The sequence below is a fragment of the Myxocyprinus asiaticus genome, chromosome 35, assembly GCF_019703515.2.
Source record: "Myxocyprinus asiaticus isolate MX2 ecotype Aquarium Trade chromosome 35, UBuf_Myxa_2, whole genome shotgun sequence".
Classification (NCBI taxonomy): Eukaryota; Metazoa; Chordata; class Actinopteri; order Cypriniformes; family Catostomidae; genus Myxocyprinus; species Myxocyprinus asiaticus.
Genome location: NC_059378.1, coordinates 21,303,594 through 21,320,816, shown reverse-complemented (window position 1 = coordinate 21,320,816; position 17,223 = coordinate 21,303,594). Strand labels below are relative to the sequence as shown.

Genomic DNA, 17,223 nt, shown 5'->3' with positions numbered 1-17,223 from the left:
GTGTTCCAGCATATGGGTTTAGAATGACGTGAGGGTGATTAAATAATGATTTATGGGGGACCTGTGGACCTGTTTTTCCAGTAAGGGCATTGTTTTGTGTCACATTGCACTCACTCCATGTCGTCAGTTTTGAATCAGTAAACATTTCCATTGTGTTCTCTAGTGATTTCCATATTTCCTTTCCATATTTCCCAAACAAGAGTCTGCCAAGCTGTCCTAAATTCATCACAGCTTTCAGCGGTCAGACTGAACTCTGTAGAAGACAGATAGGCAAACACCTTGCAACTGCCCCACTTATTGAGCTGGACTGGACTTTGGGTTTTGCTTTAGTCCACATTCACAACTTGCCTTCCCTGCCTTTTTATGCTCCATATGTCATGAGACTGAGCCACAAACCAATCAGACAGCTGGTTCCAGTTTGACAGGACAATTCTTGCCAGTCAAATCATCAAAAGCCTGAGAAACTGGAAATGCTCTGCACTGAAACAGTAACTGAGGCAATATGTTGCACAGAACAGCTACATTCAGTGGCGACTAAGAGCTTTCCTTGAGAGGCTTAGGGTTTTTACTTTTTAGTTAACAGAGGTTGGCCAGTGGATAGCTGGAGCATTTAAGAGGTTATATACTGAAGACGCATGAAAATGGTCCGGATATAAAGGGGAACCCCTCTGGAGGCTATTAGTTAACATTATAATGGAATAAATACCCTTACACAGACATAGGGAAGCCATATAATCATGATTATTGGTGTCTAATGCAGTTTTAAAAAAAGCAAGGATCTGTGTCTACTTAAATCTCCTTTGGTGGCACTTGCAAAATGCTGTTAAGGATGTGAGAAGATGTTTGCAAACTCATACATGGAATGTATATAAATAAATTGCATTCTGGCATAATCTATGCAAACTGATCTGCTGTCTCTGCAAATGTAGCACAGATGCCATTTCACATTCCAAGGTACACTAGAACCTGTTGTAATCTGCAGCATGTTATCCAACATTTGTTTTCCAAATTTTCTATTTTTTTTTTTTATGCTAAAGGACAGCCATTTTAATATAGCAAAATATTCAGCTCTTGGCCAGCTAAATATGTTTACAAAATATTTATCTCTGACTCATAGAAGATCTTTTTGAATGCTCAGGAGGGTTGAACACTGGACTTCTTTAGGAACGTACTACTTAATTTCACATCTCTCATGCACTTTTCTTGCCTTTCACTTTTTTTTCCTTGGAACACAATTTTTTTTTCCATTTACATACAAGGACCATATCTGCCAAGCTCCAAAAAAGGACCAAAAAAAGAAAAAAAAAGAACAAAAGTGGTATTCCAAGTCTTCTGAAGCCATGGACATGTCTGGCGGATGTCATGGCACTAAAATTCGAAACAATATTTTCTACAAATGTACCAACACAGATGCCACCGCTTGGCGTCTGTCAGTGGCAACCAGCTTCGACTCTGGAGGCTGCTCAAATTTCTGCCGCCCCACGGAGCGCAACTCGCGTAGTTTTCCATTCAATTGGACCCAAATCATTATCAAGGGACATAGATTATTTACTCTAACCATCACTGTATGATATATTGTGTATGTTTCTTTTATATAGCCCACATAATGTGTTTTCAGTTTTGTGGTTTGACAGCTTGAATGGACATTCAATGCTACAGATAACGTAGCCATTTCTAATCATTCAGTTTTCACAGTTACAGCGGTTTCATACACTAACCTGCAAACTCATCCATGTCACTTTGTTTATTCTTGAAGAAGGGAAAAACCTTTGTGTTTACTGTCTGCCACCTGAACCATATCGATGTGCCCTGTGTTTGATACCTGTGCCATGGCCTACCTGAGATGCGACGTGGCATGGAGCTTCTCATCCGGTGTGTGACTGCCTTTATCATGGCTTTGTGTGAAGAAAAGACCAAAATTTAAGTCGTTATGCACTAAAAATCTTCCCCTCCACTACAAACCTCAAATCTCATTCTCCATTCCACATTTATGAAGATAAGCGAGAACCAATGCCATATAGCATCAATGACGTCACACCTTGCTTGACGTGTCAACGCACCATTTTTGATTCTAAAGGTAAATACGATTTCAGCGCTTCAGTGTAGAGGAAGATTTTCACTGTATAATGACGTAAATTTTGGTCTATTTGTCACATATCACTTTTGTATGGTTTTTGAAGACTTATAGAACACAAATCATGTTGTATGGACTTCTGTGTTTCTTTTTGAAGCTTGACTGCCATAGTCGCACATGAACAATTCTTTTATAGAAAAGAGCTGCATAAAGACTCTTCAGTGTTTCTCATTTTGTGTTCCACAGGGAAAATAAGAGCATACAGGTTTGGAACAACATGAGGGTGTATAAATAATGGTAGAATTTTCATATTTGGGTGAACTATTCCTATACAGTTGTTGTTAATGCCTGCCAACATATGCCAACAGGTTGTGATTCACATTCATTTACATTTCAGTACACTTCTCGTGTCGTTATGTATTCTAGTGAAGGTCTTAGCGGTCAGAATCATGTCTATTTCAAAACTGGGCACCAGTTGTACTTACTTTACATCATATCTGCATTTCAGAAGCTCAGCCCTGGATGAAAAGATTTAGTCCATGTCGAGCCAGACTAACGGAATCAAGACTCAACCCAGTATGACCTTCTAGATTTAGGCCCATGAATACAAAAATGTGCTGGAACTCAGAACTGATATGATTTTTTTAATATACAGAAACCAGATTATTTTAATGATGTACGGTTCTGTTAATGGTTCTCGAGCATGCATTCTTCTGCTGATGCGGATGGAACACTGTCCTAATACTCCTAACAGGGTTTCCTGTGCTTCCATTCAGTGGCACCACAACACTGCTGATAAATCTATAGCACAAAACTAAATGTAAATCAAAAACATGCAGCACGACCAGTGTAGTCCAATTTCTGAATATATAAATAGGTAACACTGTACAATAAGGTTTTATTTGTTAACATTAGTCAATGCATGAGGTATCATGAACTACAATGAACAAAAAGTTCCCTGTCTGTCTCTCACTCGATGATGTGACACTAGGGGTTCGATCTTGAGAGCCCTAATCACCTTTGCTTAAAATAGAAAAGGCCAATGAAAATTGGTGAGTGGAATTTGCATGCCTCTCTCCACCCCGGACATACGTGTATAAAAGGAGATGGTGTGCATCACTCATTCAGATTTTTTCTTCTGAGCCGAATGCTTGTGTGTTCTTCCTCTCACCTATTGCTACTTTGCTGGATTTTTTACGGCGCATATCAGTGGTTACCCTCGCATGGTCGTGTGTGGTGCTTCCCCTGGGCACTTCGGCAGCCTGAGTCTGCGGGTGCTAAAAGAGTATATTCAAAAGAGTATATTTTCTCTAAAAGAGCTCGCGCAAACGCTTGGTGTCTTTTTAAAGCTGTCCTTCCGCGTTTGCGCTACTGGATGTGGCCGTTGTCTCTCCCCTCCGGATACCCATGAAATCTGCCTCGAGTGTCTGGGGCGCCAGCACGGCGAGGCAGCTTTCGTGGAAGGGTTGTGTTCTCATTGCAAGAACATGCCCATGAGAACGTTGCGGTCACGGCTCACTTCCTTCTTCATGAAGCAAGGAGCCACCGCGGCTGCTCCCCAACCCAGCCCGTCCTGGGTCGGCAAGCACCGCGAGCGATCTGGATGTGGACATGGGAGCATTTCCGCCGGCTCAGCCCCCGCAGACCTCCCATCCCCCAGCATGCTCATTCTGTCCGGACGAGCTGTCGAGCGATGCAGGCGGTCTGCCTCAGGGCGGGTTTAATGTGTCGTTCGAGGCTTGCGATGAGGATGAGCTTTCGGTCACGGCATCGGCGGGTGGGATTCTGCTATCAGAAGCAGACGAATCACGCCCACTGGTGGTAGAGGACAGGATGAAGCGGACGCTGAGATGGCAGCCGTGCTTGCCTGGGCAGCTGTGAACATCGGGCTGAAGTGGAACCCTCCACCCTGCCCTGAGCATTCGTGGCTGGATGATTGGTTTCTGGGCTCGGAGCGCAACTCACGGCCGCACCCTGCCCTAGTGCCTTTCTTCCCGGAAGTGCACGAGGAGCTAATGAAGTCATGGAAGGCACCTTTTACTGCCCGTACACGCTTCGCGGGCTCGTCCACTCTGACTACCCTTGAAGGCGGAGCGGCTAAGGGATATGTCGAGCTTCCCCAGGTAGAGCGCACCGTAGCTGTGCATTTATGCCCGCAGGGCGCAGCCACCTGGTGCGACTGACCAAGGCTCCTTTCCAAGGCATATAAGTTCTCTTTCTCTTTAATTCCTGGGCCAGCGTCTGGTGAGTATTACATCGCCGAGTGCCCTTTGGGCCTCGGCACCCACCTGGTTAATAAAAGAGCAGTTTCCTCATTCCCTGGGCCAGCGCACACGCAACGGCCAGGCGGTGGAAGTCTTTCCGGTCAATCAGGCGAACGCAAGTACCTTCCGTTCCCTCGTTCTCCGTTGAGAGACAGCCGGTGAACAGGTAAGTGTGCTGGTCTCTGGGGCCGCTCACCCACCCCAGTCACCAGCCACCGTTGCGGGCTTGTGGAGCAGCACGTCCGACCTGGGCTGTCTTCCAGGTGGGGCACCTGCTCTGTCTGGCTGTGAACCACCCTGCCCGGGCACGGTAAGTCCAGTCGTCCCCCTGATGCCACTGTCGCGGAGGCTGGAGGCCTGGTTAGCGCTCTCCAGCCCCTCACGGTGGCTCATCAGGACGATTCGCCTCAGCTACGCGATCCAGTTCGCCAGACGCGGGTGCCTCCGGGCGAAGGAAGCAATAGAGCCCATCCCCATAGCCGAGTTGCGCAAGGGCTTCTACAGCCCTTATTTTATCGTACCCGAGAGAGGGGGAGGGTTGTGCCCAATCTTGGACCTGCGTGCCCTGAACAAGGCCTTACAGAGGCTTCTGTTCAGGATGTTAACGCAGAAGCGCATCCTGGCGTCAGTACGACATCAGGATTGGTTCGCGGCCATCGACCTGAAGGACACTTTCACGTATCGATCCTTCCTTGACACAGATCCTTTCTGGGTTTGCCTTCGAGGGATGAGCATACCAGTACAAGATCCTCCCCTTCGGTCTGTCCCTGTCTCCTCATGTCTTTACCAAGGTCGTAGAAGCTGCCCTGGCCCCGCTGAGGGAGCAGGGCATACGCATTCTCAATTATCTCTCGACTGGCTAATCCTAGCTCACTCGCGAGATCTATTGTGTGCGCACAGGGACCTTGTGCTTCAGCACCTCAACCGACTCGGGCTTCAGGTCAACTGGGAGAAGAGCAAGCTCTTCCCTGTGCAGAGCATCTCTTTTCTCAGCATGGAGGTTGAATCCTCCTAGACCACGCCTGATCCCCTCTTGGGATCTCTCTGTGGTCCTACCTGCCCTACAGAGAGCCCCCTTTGAGCCCCTGGTGCAGGCCGAGTTCAGCACTCTGTCCCTGAAGACGGCCCTCCTTGTGGCGCTCACTTCCATCAAGAGGGTGGGGGACCTGCAGGTGCTCTCTGTTACCAGCGAATGCCTGGAGTTCAGGCTGGCACACTCTCACGTGATCTTGAGACCCCGGCCCTGTTACATGCCCAAAGTTCCCACCACTCCTTTTTGGGACCAGGTGGTGAACCTGCAAGCACTCCCTTCAGAGGAGGAAGACCTGGCCTTGTCGTTGCTGTGTCCAGTTCACACCCTGCGCATCTATCTGGACCGCACGCAGAGCTTTAGATGCTCAGAGTAGCTCTTTGTCTGTTTTGGAGGACAGCAGAAGGGGAAATTGGATTGTGGATGCCATTTTCCTCGCATACCAGTCTCAGGACTTGCCGTGCCCCTGGGGAGTGCGGGCGCACTCCACTAGAGGTGTTGCGTCCTCCTGGGCACTGGAAAGGGGGGCCTCTCTAGCAGACATATGCAGAGCTGCGGGTTGGGCTACACCCATTACCTTTGCGAGGTTTTATAACCTACATGTAGACCCGGTTTCAACCCGAGTGTTACGCGGTAACAGCAGGTAGACTGGGCGGCCGGTTGGGTGTACCGCTTGCATTGCGCCTTTCCCCTTTTTCAAAGGTGATAATGTGCACCTTTTTGTCCACAACAGTTCCCCGTACCCGGTGAACTCCGGACGCCTCTTTAATTCTTAAGCACTGTTCGGTGACGAACTCGGTGGAGGAGTAACGCCACCAGACCCAGTACTCATGGTATTCCCCTTTTTCAGGTGAGCCTGTTTGCTTGGGCTCAGTGCTCCATGTGTGGTGATTCCCCCTTGGTAATCCCGTATGATGAGTTTCCACTGTTCGGTTTCCCCTTAGGTGAACCCTGTGTTTCCCCTCATCAGAGCTTTCTCTGCCTCAGCCACTGTGCTGCGTACCCTCTCTGTAGATAGGGGCCTTCTGTGGTATCATTCCATATGTGAACTTCCCTGTAGGTAAGTCCATGTGAGGTATGCTCCACATGTTAACCTCCCTCCGGCAGGATGTGGTCTCCGTAGTGCTCTCCTTCCAGGAGAGGGAAGAGCACTTCCCAGCACTATTCTAGAAAGTGCTCGGTGGGAGATTGCTTAACAGCAAATTAAGAAAGGCACCGCCGGTAGCCTACTTGTGTAAGTGCCTCCTCCCCCCTTAATGGGACTAGGGAGATGCCTTACCTAACTCGCTGGAAGGTCACAACGTGGTTGAGTGCTCACTGCGAGGCACGCAGCAGCTTGCCCATGTCCACTCTTCTGTACCTCATGACACGTTTCAGCGCCTGCGGCGTTTCCTATAGGAACCCCTAGTGTCACTACATCAACACAACGTCAAGTGAGTGACAGACAGGGAACATCTTGGTTACTGATGTAACCTCTGTTCCCTGATGGAGGGAACGAGACAATGTGTCCCTCCTGCCGTGGCGCTGAACCGGCTGCTGACATGGCCGGGACTCGGCTCCTCAGCATAAATCCGAATGAGTGATGCACGCCATCTCCTGGCCGCTGAAAATAAATTAAATTAAAAATCTGTGTAAACATACCCTTTGAAAGAATTGTATTATATATGTTCTGTTCTATGAAATGATCTCATCATTTTGCACATGCTGCTGAGGGCAGTAAATGCAATTAGAATTGTATTTCTTATTTCCAAATATTTCTTCTTCAAAAGAACTAAAAAAAACAATTGTGGAACCATTAAGGAAACAAAATCATTTAGAGGAATCAGAATCTGAACCAGAATCGTTAAATTCCTTACATACCACAGTTTAATACTTAGGGTTAATAGTTTGTTCAAATCTCTAATTCTTAAGTACTGTATGAGTAACAGTAAAAGTGGTGCTTGCTAAGGCCTCATGGGAATTCTGGCATGCCAACACACACACACACACACACACACACTTTTCATTTGTATGGTGTAACAGTGATTTCCTTCTGCCAAGCAAAACCTAAAACACTTCCCAGGTAAATGACTATGAAAAAATATACATTGGTCAATTTCTGATTGCACTTGAGCACTGCAAACCATTAAATCTGTATTTTTCTGCCATCAGGGAGTACAAACACAAATCGAGAGCAAAAAAAAAAAAGAAGAAAAAAAAAGAGAGAGATTTTCCCACAGGCTGATGGTGGCAAACTGCCAATAATCACACGCCGAATAATAGAGAACAAGTGTAGCGGAGAGTCCAAGATCAAGAGAGTTTATTATTTCCCCTCTTTGTGCCAAAGTAACCATGGTTTTTGTACTATTATTTTTCAAACCACCCTTGAAACTCTGATAACGGATTTTACTCATTTCCTCACCACTGGGAGGTGTTTGAATACATGTGTTGATGTGTGAAAGTTTGAGTAACTGCAGGCCATAACTGCATGAAACCATCCAGAGTGCAGCTTTGGATGCTTTGAGAAAGAACAAAGAAAGAATAGACCTCCCTAAGCTACAAATATAATTTCTCTGACACTTATGCTGTATAATTCACCTCTTATTTATTATATATATATATATATATATATATATATATATATATATATATATATATATATATATATATATATATATTCACCTCTCTCTTTTTTGCTTTAAATACTTTTGCAAATGCTAAAGAAAAATACACAGGCAGCTCTAATGCAAACACACACACATGTACTGTAAAGAACACAAATACAGCTGTCACAGCATACCCTTTATTGGTAACTCCCCTCTCCCTGACTGTTTCCCTGTGTAAAAATATATGGGTCATTGTGGTAGTGAACTATTACAGCACCGGTGCCCACACAGGAGATACAATAATACACACATATTGTGTGACTTTGTTGTGTTATATGATGAAAACGAATTATTTTGCAGTGCTATTTTTTAAATTGTTATGCATTTCCTATGTATAGACCATTGTAACAAGCAGAGTTTAGAATTTTTTTTCCCCATGATACCCCTATGCGGTACCAAAGCCAAGTGTAAACTACACAACTTGTAGTCGGTGCCCTTTAACTCAAAGTCTTGTTTTTCGTCGTGCTGGTGCACGCACTACAGGACTGTAGTGTATCAACCACACGACCATTCGTCCCCAACTGAGATCATGTGTACACTGGTATTAAGATGTGTTTTGGGTGATCCGATCACAAATGTACACATCACCGCTAAACCTGGCCGTGTTCTGATTTCATGAGGACATACATCAATCATTACGTATGTGTTTTACTCAATGATAAAGTGCAAAAAAGTAAAAGACGAGAAAGAAAGTGCTAAAAACCGATGCACATTTTCTCTTAAGTATTCGCAAACATGACTTTTAGAGTAGAATTCTGAGTTATTTTAGTGCAGAACCTATAATTTAGCTCCGAATGTGGGTTCTGCTCATACTGTATCTGTGTCCCTATTGTACATGTTAATGCATTAGCTTTTTTACATTTTCCAATCATAATTTATTTCCCTTTAAATTTGCACGTAACCAGCGAAAAAACGGCCGATACAGCTGCCTTTAATCCCGTTTCAAACAGATCTCCCAAAATGCATCTTAAAATTAAAATAACGAAATTCATTCACAAACTCGTGCAGTTTATTCTTGATAACTTGTCAACAAACATGAAAGAATGGCTCTCGCCTGTCTTTGCACTTATTGACACCATTTGCAAAGGAAAAAATAATAAAAACAGTTAAAAGTAATAAAAACAGCGAGTAGGGGAGATGTGGGTGATGTTTTATTTTATTTTCTAATTACTTTTGTCTGCTGCTTCCTAATACCTTGCCTTTCTCTTGCGCTCTCTCTGTATTTAATTCAGTGTGGCTGTGGTTTTGAAAACTGTCATAGCATTTGGGATTCGTCTCGGCATGTCACAGGAGTGTGCACACTACAAGACAGTTAGTCATGAGATCTGAGATTTCTCGCCGCAGACATCGCCAACTCAAAACATCAAATGAGACGAGCTTGAGTCCTGTAGCGTACACTAGGCTTAAAGTGTTCGGCGTAGCTTTTAGAATATTGCATTGCGGTTGCTAGGCTATTCTGGATGGTTGTTGGTGCGTTGCTAAGTAGTTGCTTACTGGCCCAAAGGAGTCAATAGAGGCTAGGCCTCAATAATATTCTTGTCCCGAAATATGACTTAATGTCCATCCTACAATGTAAGTCTATAGGATTTTATTGCTTGTTTCATCATCCCCCAGATGAACATCTTAAATCTAATCACTTAAATTAAGTGAAGATAACAGAAAAGTAAAGGCATAGCTCTTCTCAACAGATATTATTCTGTTGCACCAATGTGCACTACTAATTAGAATTTCCACTAAATGTTTTAAATGTACATAATGATAATTCAGCATAGTAATGTTGTGTGTGTTGCATTTCTTCACAGAATGGATGAAAACTACAGCATCATTCCTCATGGTGTTAACTTCCAGGACCCCATCTTCCCAGACACCCCAGAGAACCATCGCATGTTTGCCAGCTTGTTCCAGTTTTCCAACTGCACAGCTGGCACACAGGTTCACATGTACACTCCAGACTGGGAGATGCAGGAGGACAACAGAGTGAGCGACTTTTAATGCATATTTACTAGCAAAATGATGTAGATGCAACTCATTTCACTTGTATTTGGCTCCTTGAAGGTTCCCTAAGTTACTTTGATAGTTTTGAGGAAGGTAAATAGGACAAACAGAACTGTAGTTTGACCTTTTTATTGTGAAAAGGATTACAGAGCTATTCAAGTACCACCAACCCCAAAGAAACTCCCTTGAGCAAAACAGTTCTCTTAAAGCTGCACCAAGTAATTTTCTCCACTTAAAGGGATAGTTCACCCCAAAATGAAAATTCTCTAATCATTTACTCACCCTAATGCCACCCCAGATGTGTATGACTTTCTTTCTTCTGTAAAACACAAACGAAGATTTTTAGAAAAATGTCTCAGTTCTGTAGGTCCATACAATGCAAGTGAATGTTGGCCAGAACTTTCAAGGTCCAAAAAGCATACTGTATAAAGGTAGCATAAAAGTAATCCATAAGACTCCATTGGTTAAATCCATATCTTCAGAAGCGGGTGAGAAACAGATCAAAATTTAAGTCCTTTTTTACCAAAAAAATCTCTACTTTCACTTTCTCATTCTTCATTTGTTTTTGGCGATTCACATTCTTTGTGAATATCACCACCAACTGGGCAGGGAGGAGAATTTATAGTAAAAAAAGACCTTAAGTATTGATCTGTTTCTCACCCACACCTATAATATCGCTTCTTAAGATATACAGTAGGTTTAACCACTTGAGTCTTATGGATTAATTTTATGCTGCCTTTATGTGCTTTTAAGACTTTCAAAGTTCTGGCCACCATTCACTTGCATTGTATGGACCTACAGAGCTGAGATATTGTTCTAAAAATCTTTCGTTTGTGTTGTATTCGTTGCTAGTGTTGTCAGTGTTGTTGTGTTGGGCTGGTTGGGTCACTCAAAACATTTTTCTAGAGCCACAGAGACACATTGGTTAGACTTTTCGAGAAAATTAAGCTATAAATGGCTTACTTATAGTTGTCTCTGCATGTTAAGCTGTAAAAAAGTTTTTTTTTTTTAGCAAAGTTTCAAATGTGACATGTGTAATGTCTTTGTTAAAATCTCTTAGCTTACTGTAATATGCAGAGACAACTATAAGCAAGCAGTTTGTAGGTTAATGATCTGTAAAACTGTAAAAACTGTGTCTCTGAGACAAACCATTTTGAAATAAATCAGCGTGGAATGGCAGTCTTGTCATTCCGTTCTTTTGCATGTCTGTCTGTGGTTCTCTTGGCTTGTGAAGAGGGAGTAAAGGTTGCTGACAGAGAATAGACAAAGTTTTTGTGGTTCTTGTATTTTGAACACAAAAAACAACAGTGCATGAAAGACGTCCCTAAATATTAGCTTGTCTGCCACAGAAATCCTGCAAGAATAAGTAGGCAAATTTTCTTGAGATACAAACCAGCTGAAATGTGCAAACCTATATTTTACTATGTGAATTTGTGATCACCCATAAGTGAAGGGTTTTAGTCTCACGATAATTGAGAGTTGCGATCGCTGGGATATTAACATTCCTCTCTGGACATCTTTTCTTCTTTAGCTTTTCATGTGCCTTGGGAAAGTGTGTTTCTCACAATGGTGGTGGTATGTTTAAACTCTAAGCCCTGCGTTACACGTATACAAATTGTATTTGTAGAGTGATATTTTTCTTATTCCAGATGGAGTCTGTGCGTTTCTGCATAACTTCACTATGGTTCATCTCAATTGCTTCAGTTTCGTATTGCTATGTCAACATGTTGCAGAATTACACATGGTCAACTTTATTGAAATTAATAAATCATTGTACATTCCAGTATACTTTTCAATGACTTTTGTCAAGAGGCTGGTTTCAATCAGTTCTGAATGCACATGAAAGGTTTCAGTCATGGTAATGTAATCAGAATGGGTCAGGATTATATTAATTACTACATTTCTGCTTTAATCAGTAATCGGAACTAAAGGCCAAGGTAATGCAAATGACATTCTCCTTTACAATTGCATCCATATTCCTTTTTAAGTAAAGCAAAGCATGTCTTCTTTTAAACTGTCATCGAACAAGCAGTTCTGGCTGTATTTTATGTGAAACTGGCAATCACATAAAGAATTATACAGTTAAGCAATAATCTTTCCCATGGCATTCCCATATGTCTGTGAGAACAATGTCAACAAAAGTTCGATTCACATTGGAATTGGAAGTAGTAGCCAGTAGAAATCAAGCCTATCTCATTTAATTAATAATCATGTACAGGAAGTTGTGTTTAGACAACAGTGTTTGGATTGGCCAACCTGGTCTCTTTTGTACTTTATATCACCACTAATGCCAGACATACATTCTTATGACCTCAGGGTAGTTACCGTAATATGTTCCATATTGATGCCAGTCTTTATGTTTTTATATCCTACAGTAACTCTACAATCGCATATGACCTATAAACAGGTTCTAATGCAAGTATGGCTGTTAGAGCTACAGATAATCTACACTTACAGAAAGGCCCAGCTAGCTGGCTAAGCTGTGACTAATTTCCAGATGTACAATGTTTTCGGGACAGGACTCAAGAACACATGTGGGTGGCAAGCATCTAATACTTTGCTTTCCCCAGGCTTATGATGTTACCATAACGTAACAAGAACAAAAAATGCTATCAAATGTTTTTGATGAGTTTCAGTTGGTTTGATTTCAAACTAATAATCAAAGCCTGATTATAATACATCACAATTAGTCACATTTTCTAATCATACTCCTTATTCCTTGATAAACATGACTCACATAGGTCATGCAACACAAGAAAAGTTTTTGTGTGGTTTGGAACAGCAAGTATGCACATATTTGCAGGGACAAATCACAGAACAGAAGATCTGTTACCGCTAGAATTTATAACAAGCTATATATTTGCTACAAGCTCTTATCAAAACAAACTCAATTGGTTAGTGTTTATGGTTACACCCCGTCCTAAGCAGGTACAATGTGATAAATCAACAAGCATAAAGCAATAAATCCCCATGTTAAAGGGGGACATTCATACTAACAGTGATAAAGCGACCTAAAGTCATTCTTTTTCAATAAGTGTTGCCAATTTAAAGCAACATAAGTGAGAGTACAGTGACTTGGTGACCTCCAGTGATTCAATCGTTGTCAGTTGTAAATTTAACTTTGAATTGCTATGTTCTGATTGGCCACTGGACACTGGAAGCTCATACTTAGTGTTAGGCATTTGAAATAAAAAAACTAACCCTAAAGCTGCAGACTCAAAACAAATTTTTTTGGCTGAGGACATTACACATGCAGACTGTTTTCCTGAGATCTCCCTCTCTTTAGTCAGAGGTATGAGGTACTTGTCGATTAAAAGTGGTGGAGAGGTGACACACATACCAACAGGGCTGGGGAGTAACGGAATACATGTAATTGGATTGCGTATTTAAAATACAAAATATAAGTAACTGTATTCCACTACAGTTACAATTTAAATCATTTGTAATTAGAATACAGTTACATTCAAAAAGTATTTTGATTACTGAAGAAATTACTTTGCATTTTATTGTCATTTGTTTAATTTAATATTTAGTCCTTTCAGAAGGAAAACATTTATACATATAAATGATGCAATCCAAAGTGCATTTGAACAGCGGTGAAACACTTTCTTATGAAGTATTGTAAGTTTGAGAAGTAAGTTTGGAGCAGAGGAAATAGAAATAAATCTTGTGTAAATTGTCAACTTTACGCTAAGCTAAAATGCTATTTCTACCTATTTTACATGCACATTTTTCCAGGCACGATCATATTTTTTTTAACAAGAAAATTCGCGTTGGATCATGATTTCTTTTTTTTTTTTTTCTAGTAAGACCTTTGATATTAGGGCAAAAATCATATTCTTGATAATAATTTTTGTATTGTTTTCCTGTAAAAATATCTAAAAATCCTTAAAACAAGATCAATTTGATTTATCTTGTTTTAGAAACAACACTGCATAAGATATTTAGGTTTTTCAGAGAATGTATTTTTAACATGTGTATTTTGTCTTACTGTACTGGCAGAGTTTTTATAGTCAAAACAAGTGAAAAAATCTACCAGTGCTGAAGAAGTAATCCAAAGTATTTAGAATACGTTACTGACCTTGAGTAATCTATTGGAATACGTTACAAATTACATTTTACAGCATGTATTCTGTAATCTGTAGTGGAATACGTTTCAAACGTAACCCTCCCAACCCTGCATACTAACTCACCGCAAGTCTGTTTCTCTGATTCTCTGTCATGTGGTGCTAGCCAAAATAACAACAGGAGTACCATGTGAGCATAAACAATTGTAAAAGAGTGATAAAAGGATGTGATATCATGGAGTAACATACCTTATGAAAGTGTGTGATTGTGTATTTATTCCCTTGAGGCTTTCCGTCCATATGTCCATATGCAGCTTTCAGTGAGTAAAGAAATTACGTTCAATAAAAACAAACTGTTAAGCATCAGTTTTCTGATTTCATTAGTCATTTTTGTAGGGAAAAACACAGGAAAAAATGCTTGATGACAGAAAAATTTGGATTACAATCAGTGTTTGTCATGATATGCAGCTGAGTGCGATCATTGATGAAAATGTTCAGATCAGCTTTACATCTTGTCAGTTCTTCAGTAAAAGAAGAAGCTCATTGGTCACTTGAAGAGAACACAAGAGCCCGCCCCGAGGACAGAACAAATTTTTTTTAACGTGTTGGATCCTTTTTTCGTTGCTGGAACCATTATCTCAGCAGGGAATCTTGACGGCCTCCCACTGACAAACACTAATGCATGCTTCGTCTTCCTTCATCTGGCCAGTGATTATGTAAATTAAGCTCACACCTGAAAATTGCTAATGTGACGCCAAGCGCAATGTTTCAGTTCAAACTCTGTTTTGAGGCAAAAAAGTTTTTAAAAATCAGACAAAGACAAAGGTACAAGGCTGTGTAATAACCGTCTTTCACGAGGACACAAACTAAAATATTGCGAATTATGTAATTGAAGAAAAAACAAAGGGAATATATAACTATTGATTTTAGGTTTTTGTTTATAAGTATCTAAACAATATATTTTATGTTTATTGCAAAATATTCCGATATGTACAAATATATAAGTAGTTTAAGGGTAAAGGGAGACCGACTCAATTATATCATTAACAGTGGTTCATGGGAATGCGCGGTCGCTCCGAGCAGGGGTGGACTGGCCATAGAGAGACTCGGGATTTTTCCCTGTGGGCCGGCCACGAAACGAGTCCGAACAGGCGGCGATAAGCTGAAACGGGCTGCCGCATAATGCCTAACGCGCCGTGATTGGCTGAAGAGGGCCGCAAAACAGCGCAGCAATATGCTGAAAGGGGACGCAATATACAGAAAAGGACAGTGACAACCCTTCCATGCCCCACTTACAATAGGGCATGTCCCACACTTTGAGAACCACTGATTTATTTAATTTCCCATGTTGTTAAGAGAGCCAACCAGATGTCTTGTTTATTACATGTTAACTTATGGTCTATGTTTGGCATAATCATTTTCTTAATTACTCTTTGCAAAACTAGCAAAGAACAGACCTATTTACATATTACTTATCTCTTTTCACTTCATGTTTACAAAATTTCCTTTCCTCCAGCTGTGGTGCTCAAATGTGCAGAAGGCCTTATTTGAGGAGGAAGAGAAAGTCAAAAATCTCTCTCAGAAAGTGAAGACCCTGGAGAAGGCCAACAACCACCTGAGGGCCAAGGTAAAGAACATGAAACGTCTCTTGAGGCAGGCTAAACGGGAGACCAAGGAGTCGGTTCAAAGCTTCAAACAGCTTCACGAAGCTGAACCTGAGCTGTCCCATCCACAGCAGGACACCACGCAGGACCAGAAACCCGCTCTCAGAAAAATCCTGCCCAAAAAGCTCAAGAACTAACACCTGTTCCTCCATGGTAGGAAAACCTTGAATGGTAGTCAATGTGTATTGGCAAATCTAGAAGGCCACATGTATCTATGAAGGCAGCATTGTATTTTAAAGGTTCACAAGTATAAAAAACCTTATACTGTGGATTATCAGTAGAATACTGTGGAGTTCTTTACTGACTCCAGACATTTTAGCCAAAAAAAAAAAAAAAAAAAGAATTATATATATATATATATACATATATATATATATATATATATATATATATATATATATATATATATATATATATATATATATATATATATATATATATATATATATATATAATCCTATAGCAGACTGTATTATATCACTTTAAAGCAAAAAGCAAAAGAAGCACAAACAATATTTTGACTTTATAATGATCAATCCTTGATCATGATCCTTCATAAAATATATTTATATACGTTACACATTTTAAAGTCCCCATAAGCTTTTGTGTTTTGTGGCTTTAAGTCCATGTCTATTCACTTTAAAGCCATCTATGTGCTAGTGTACTCCCTAAAAGTTGACAAAAGTAACATTTAGCAGATATATGTATGCATTTAAAGTGTACAGAAAATGGACCAAATTTTTTGACATCTTGTACGACTCAGATTTTTGTCCAATCAAATGCTCTCTAGAAAGAGAATGTCCCTCTCAGTAATACCACTTGCAACTAACTAACAAGAAGCAAATCATGGTTCATGGCTGTGACATAACTATTGCCTAAAGCCTATTGCCTATTGCCAAAGAATTAAATAAATAAGGGAAAATCCCTAAACTTACTGTATCAATAGAAAATGTATCAACACAGGATAGAAAACTGTGCTCGTCATGTGATTTCATGGGGTCTTTAAATACATGAGGTTTAGGTCAATAAAATCCAACAACAGTCAATAATGATTTTGTGAAAACAGACTCGACTTTTATGCTTAGAAGCTGATATTTTTAATCAGGCAGAGCCTGACAAGGTCACAAATAAAGACCTGTGTTCTGTGAATTTATTTGCCAGGTCATTATATGTAGTCATGCAGTGGGAACTACATTTTAGCACAGTGAAATATTGACTTTCAGCAGAGGTGGGTAGAGTAGCCAAAAACTGTACTCAAGTAAAAGTACAATTACTTTAAAAAAAAAAATTACTCAAGTAGAAGTAAAAGTACTAACAAATAATTACTTGAGTAAGAGTAAGAAAGTATCCAATTAAAAGAGTACTCAAGTAGTGAGTAACTCGTTACTTTCACAAATGACATAATGGACGTTAACTCCCCAATATTCCATTACATAATACACATTTAACAGGTATTACAGAATTATTATTATTATTATTATTAT

At 40.8% G+C, this 17,223-nt stretch overlaps 1 protein-coding gene across 1 annotated transcript in view; it reads left to right on the top strand.

The window, feature by feature from the left end:
• Positions 1–16,057, top strand: part of ccdc3b (coiled-coil domain containing 3b) — a 32,695-nt gene extending 16,638 nt beyond the window's left edge. The window contains exons 2-3 of the mRNA XM_051673075.1: positions 9,816–9,990; positions 15,592–16,057. Of these exons, the coding sequence (XP_051529035.1) occupies positions 9,816–9,990; positions 15,592–15,876 (460 nt within the window). The 3' untranslated portion in view covers positions 15,877–16,057. The remainder of the gene's footprint in view (positions 1–9,815; positions 9,991–15,591) is intronic.
• The last annotated feature ends 1,166 nt before the right edge of the window (positions 16,058–17,223 follow it).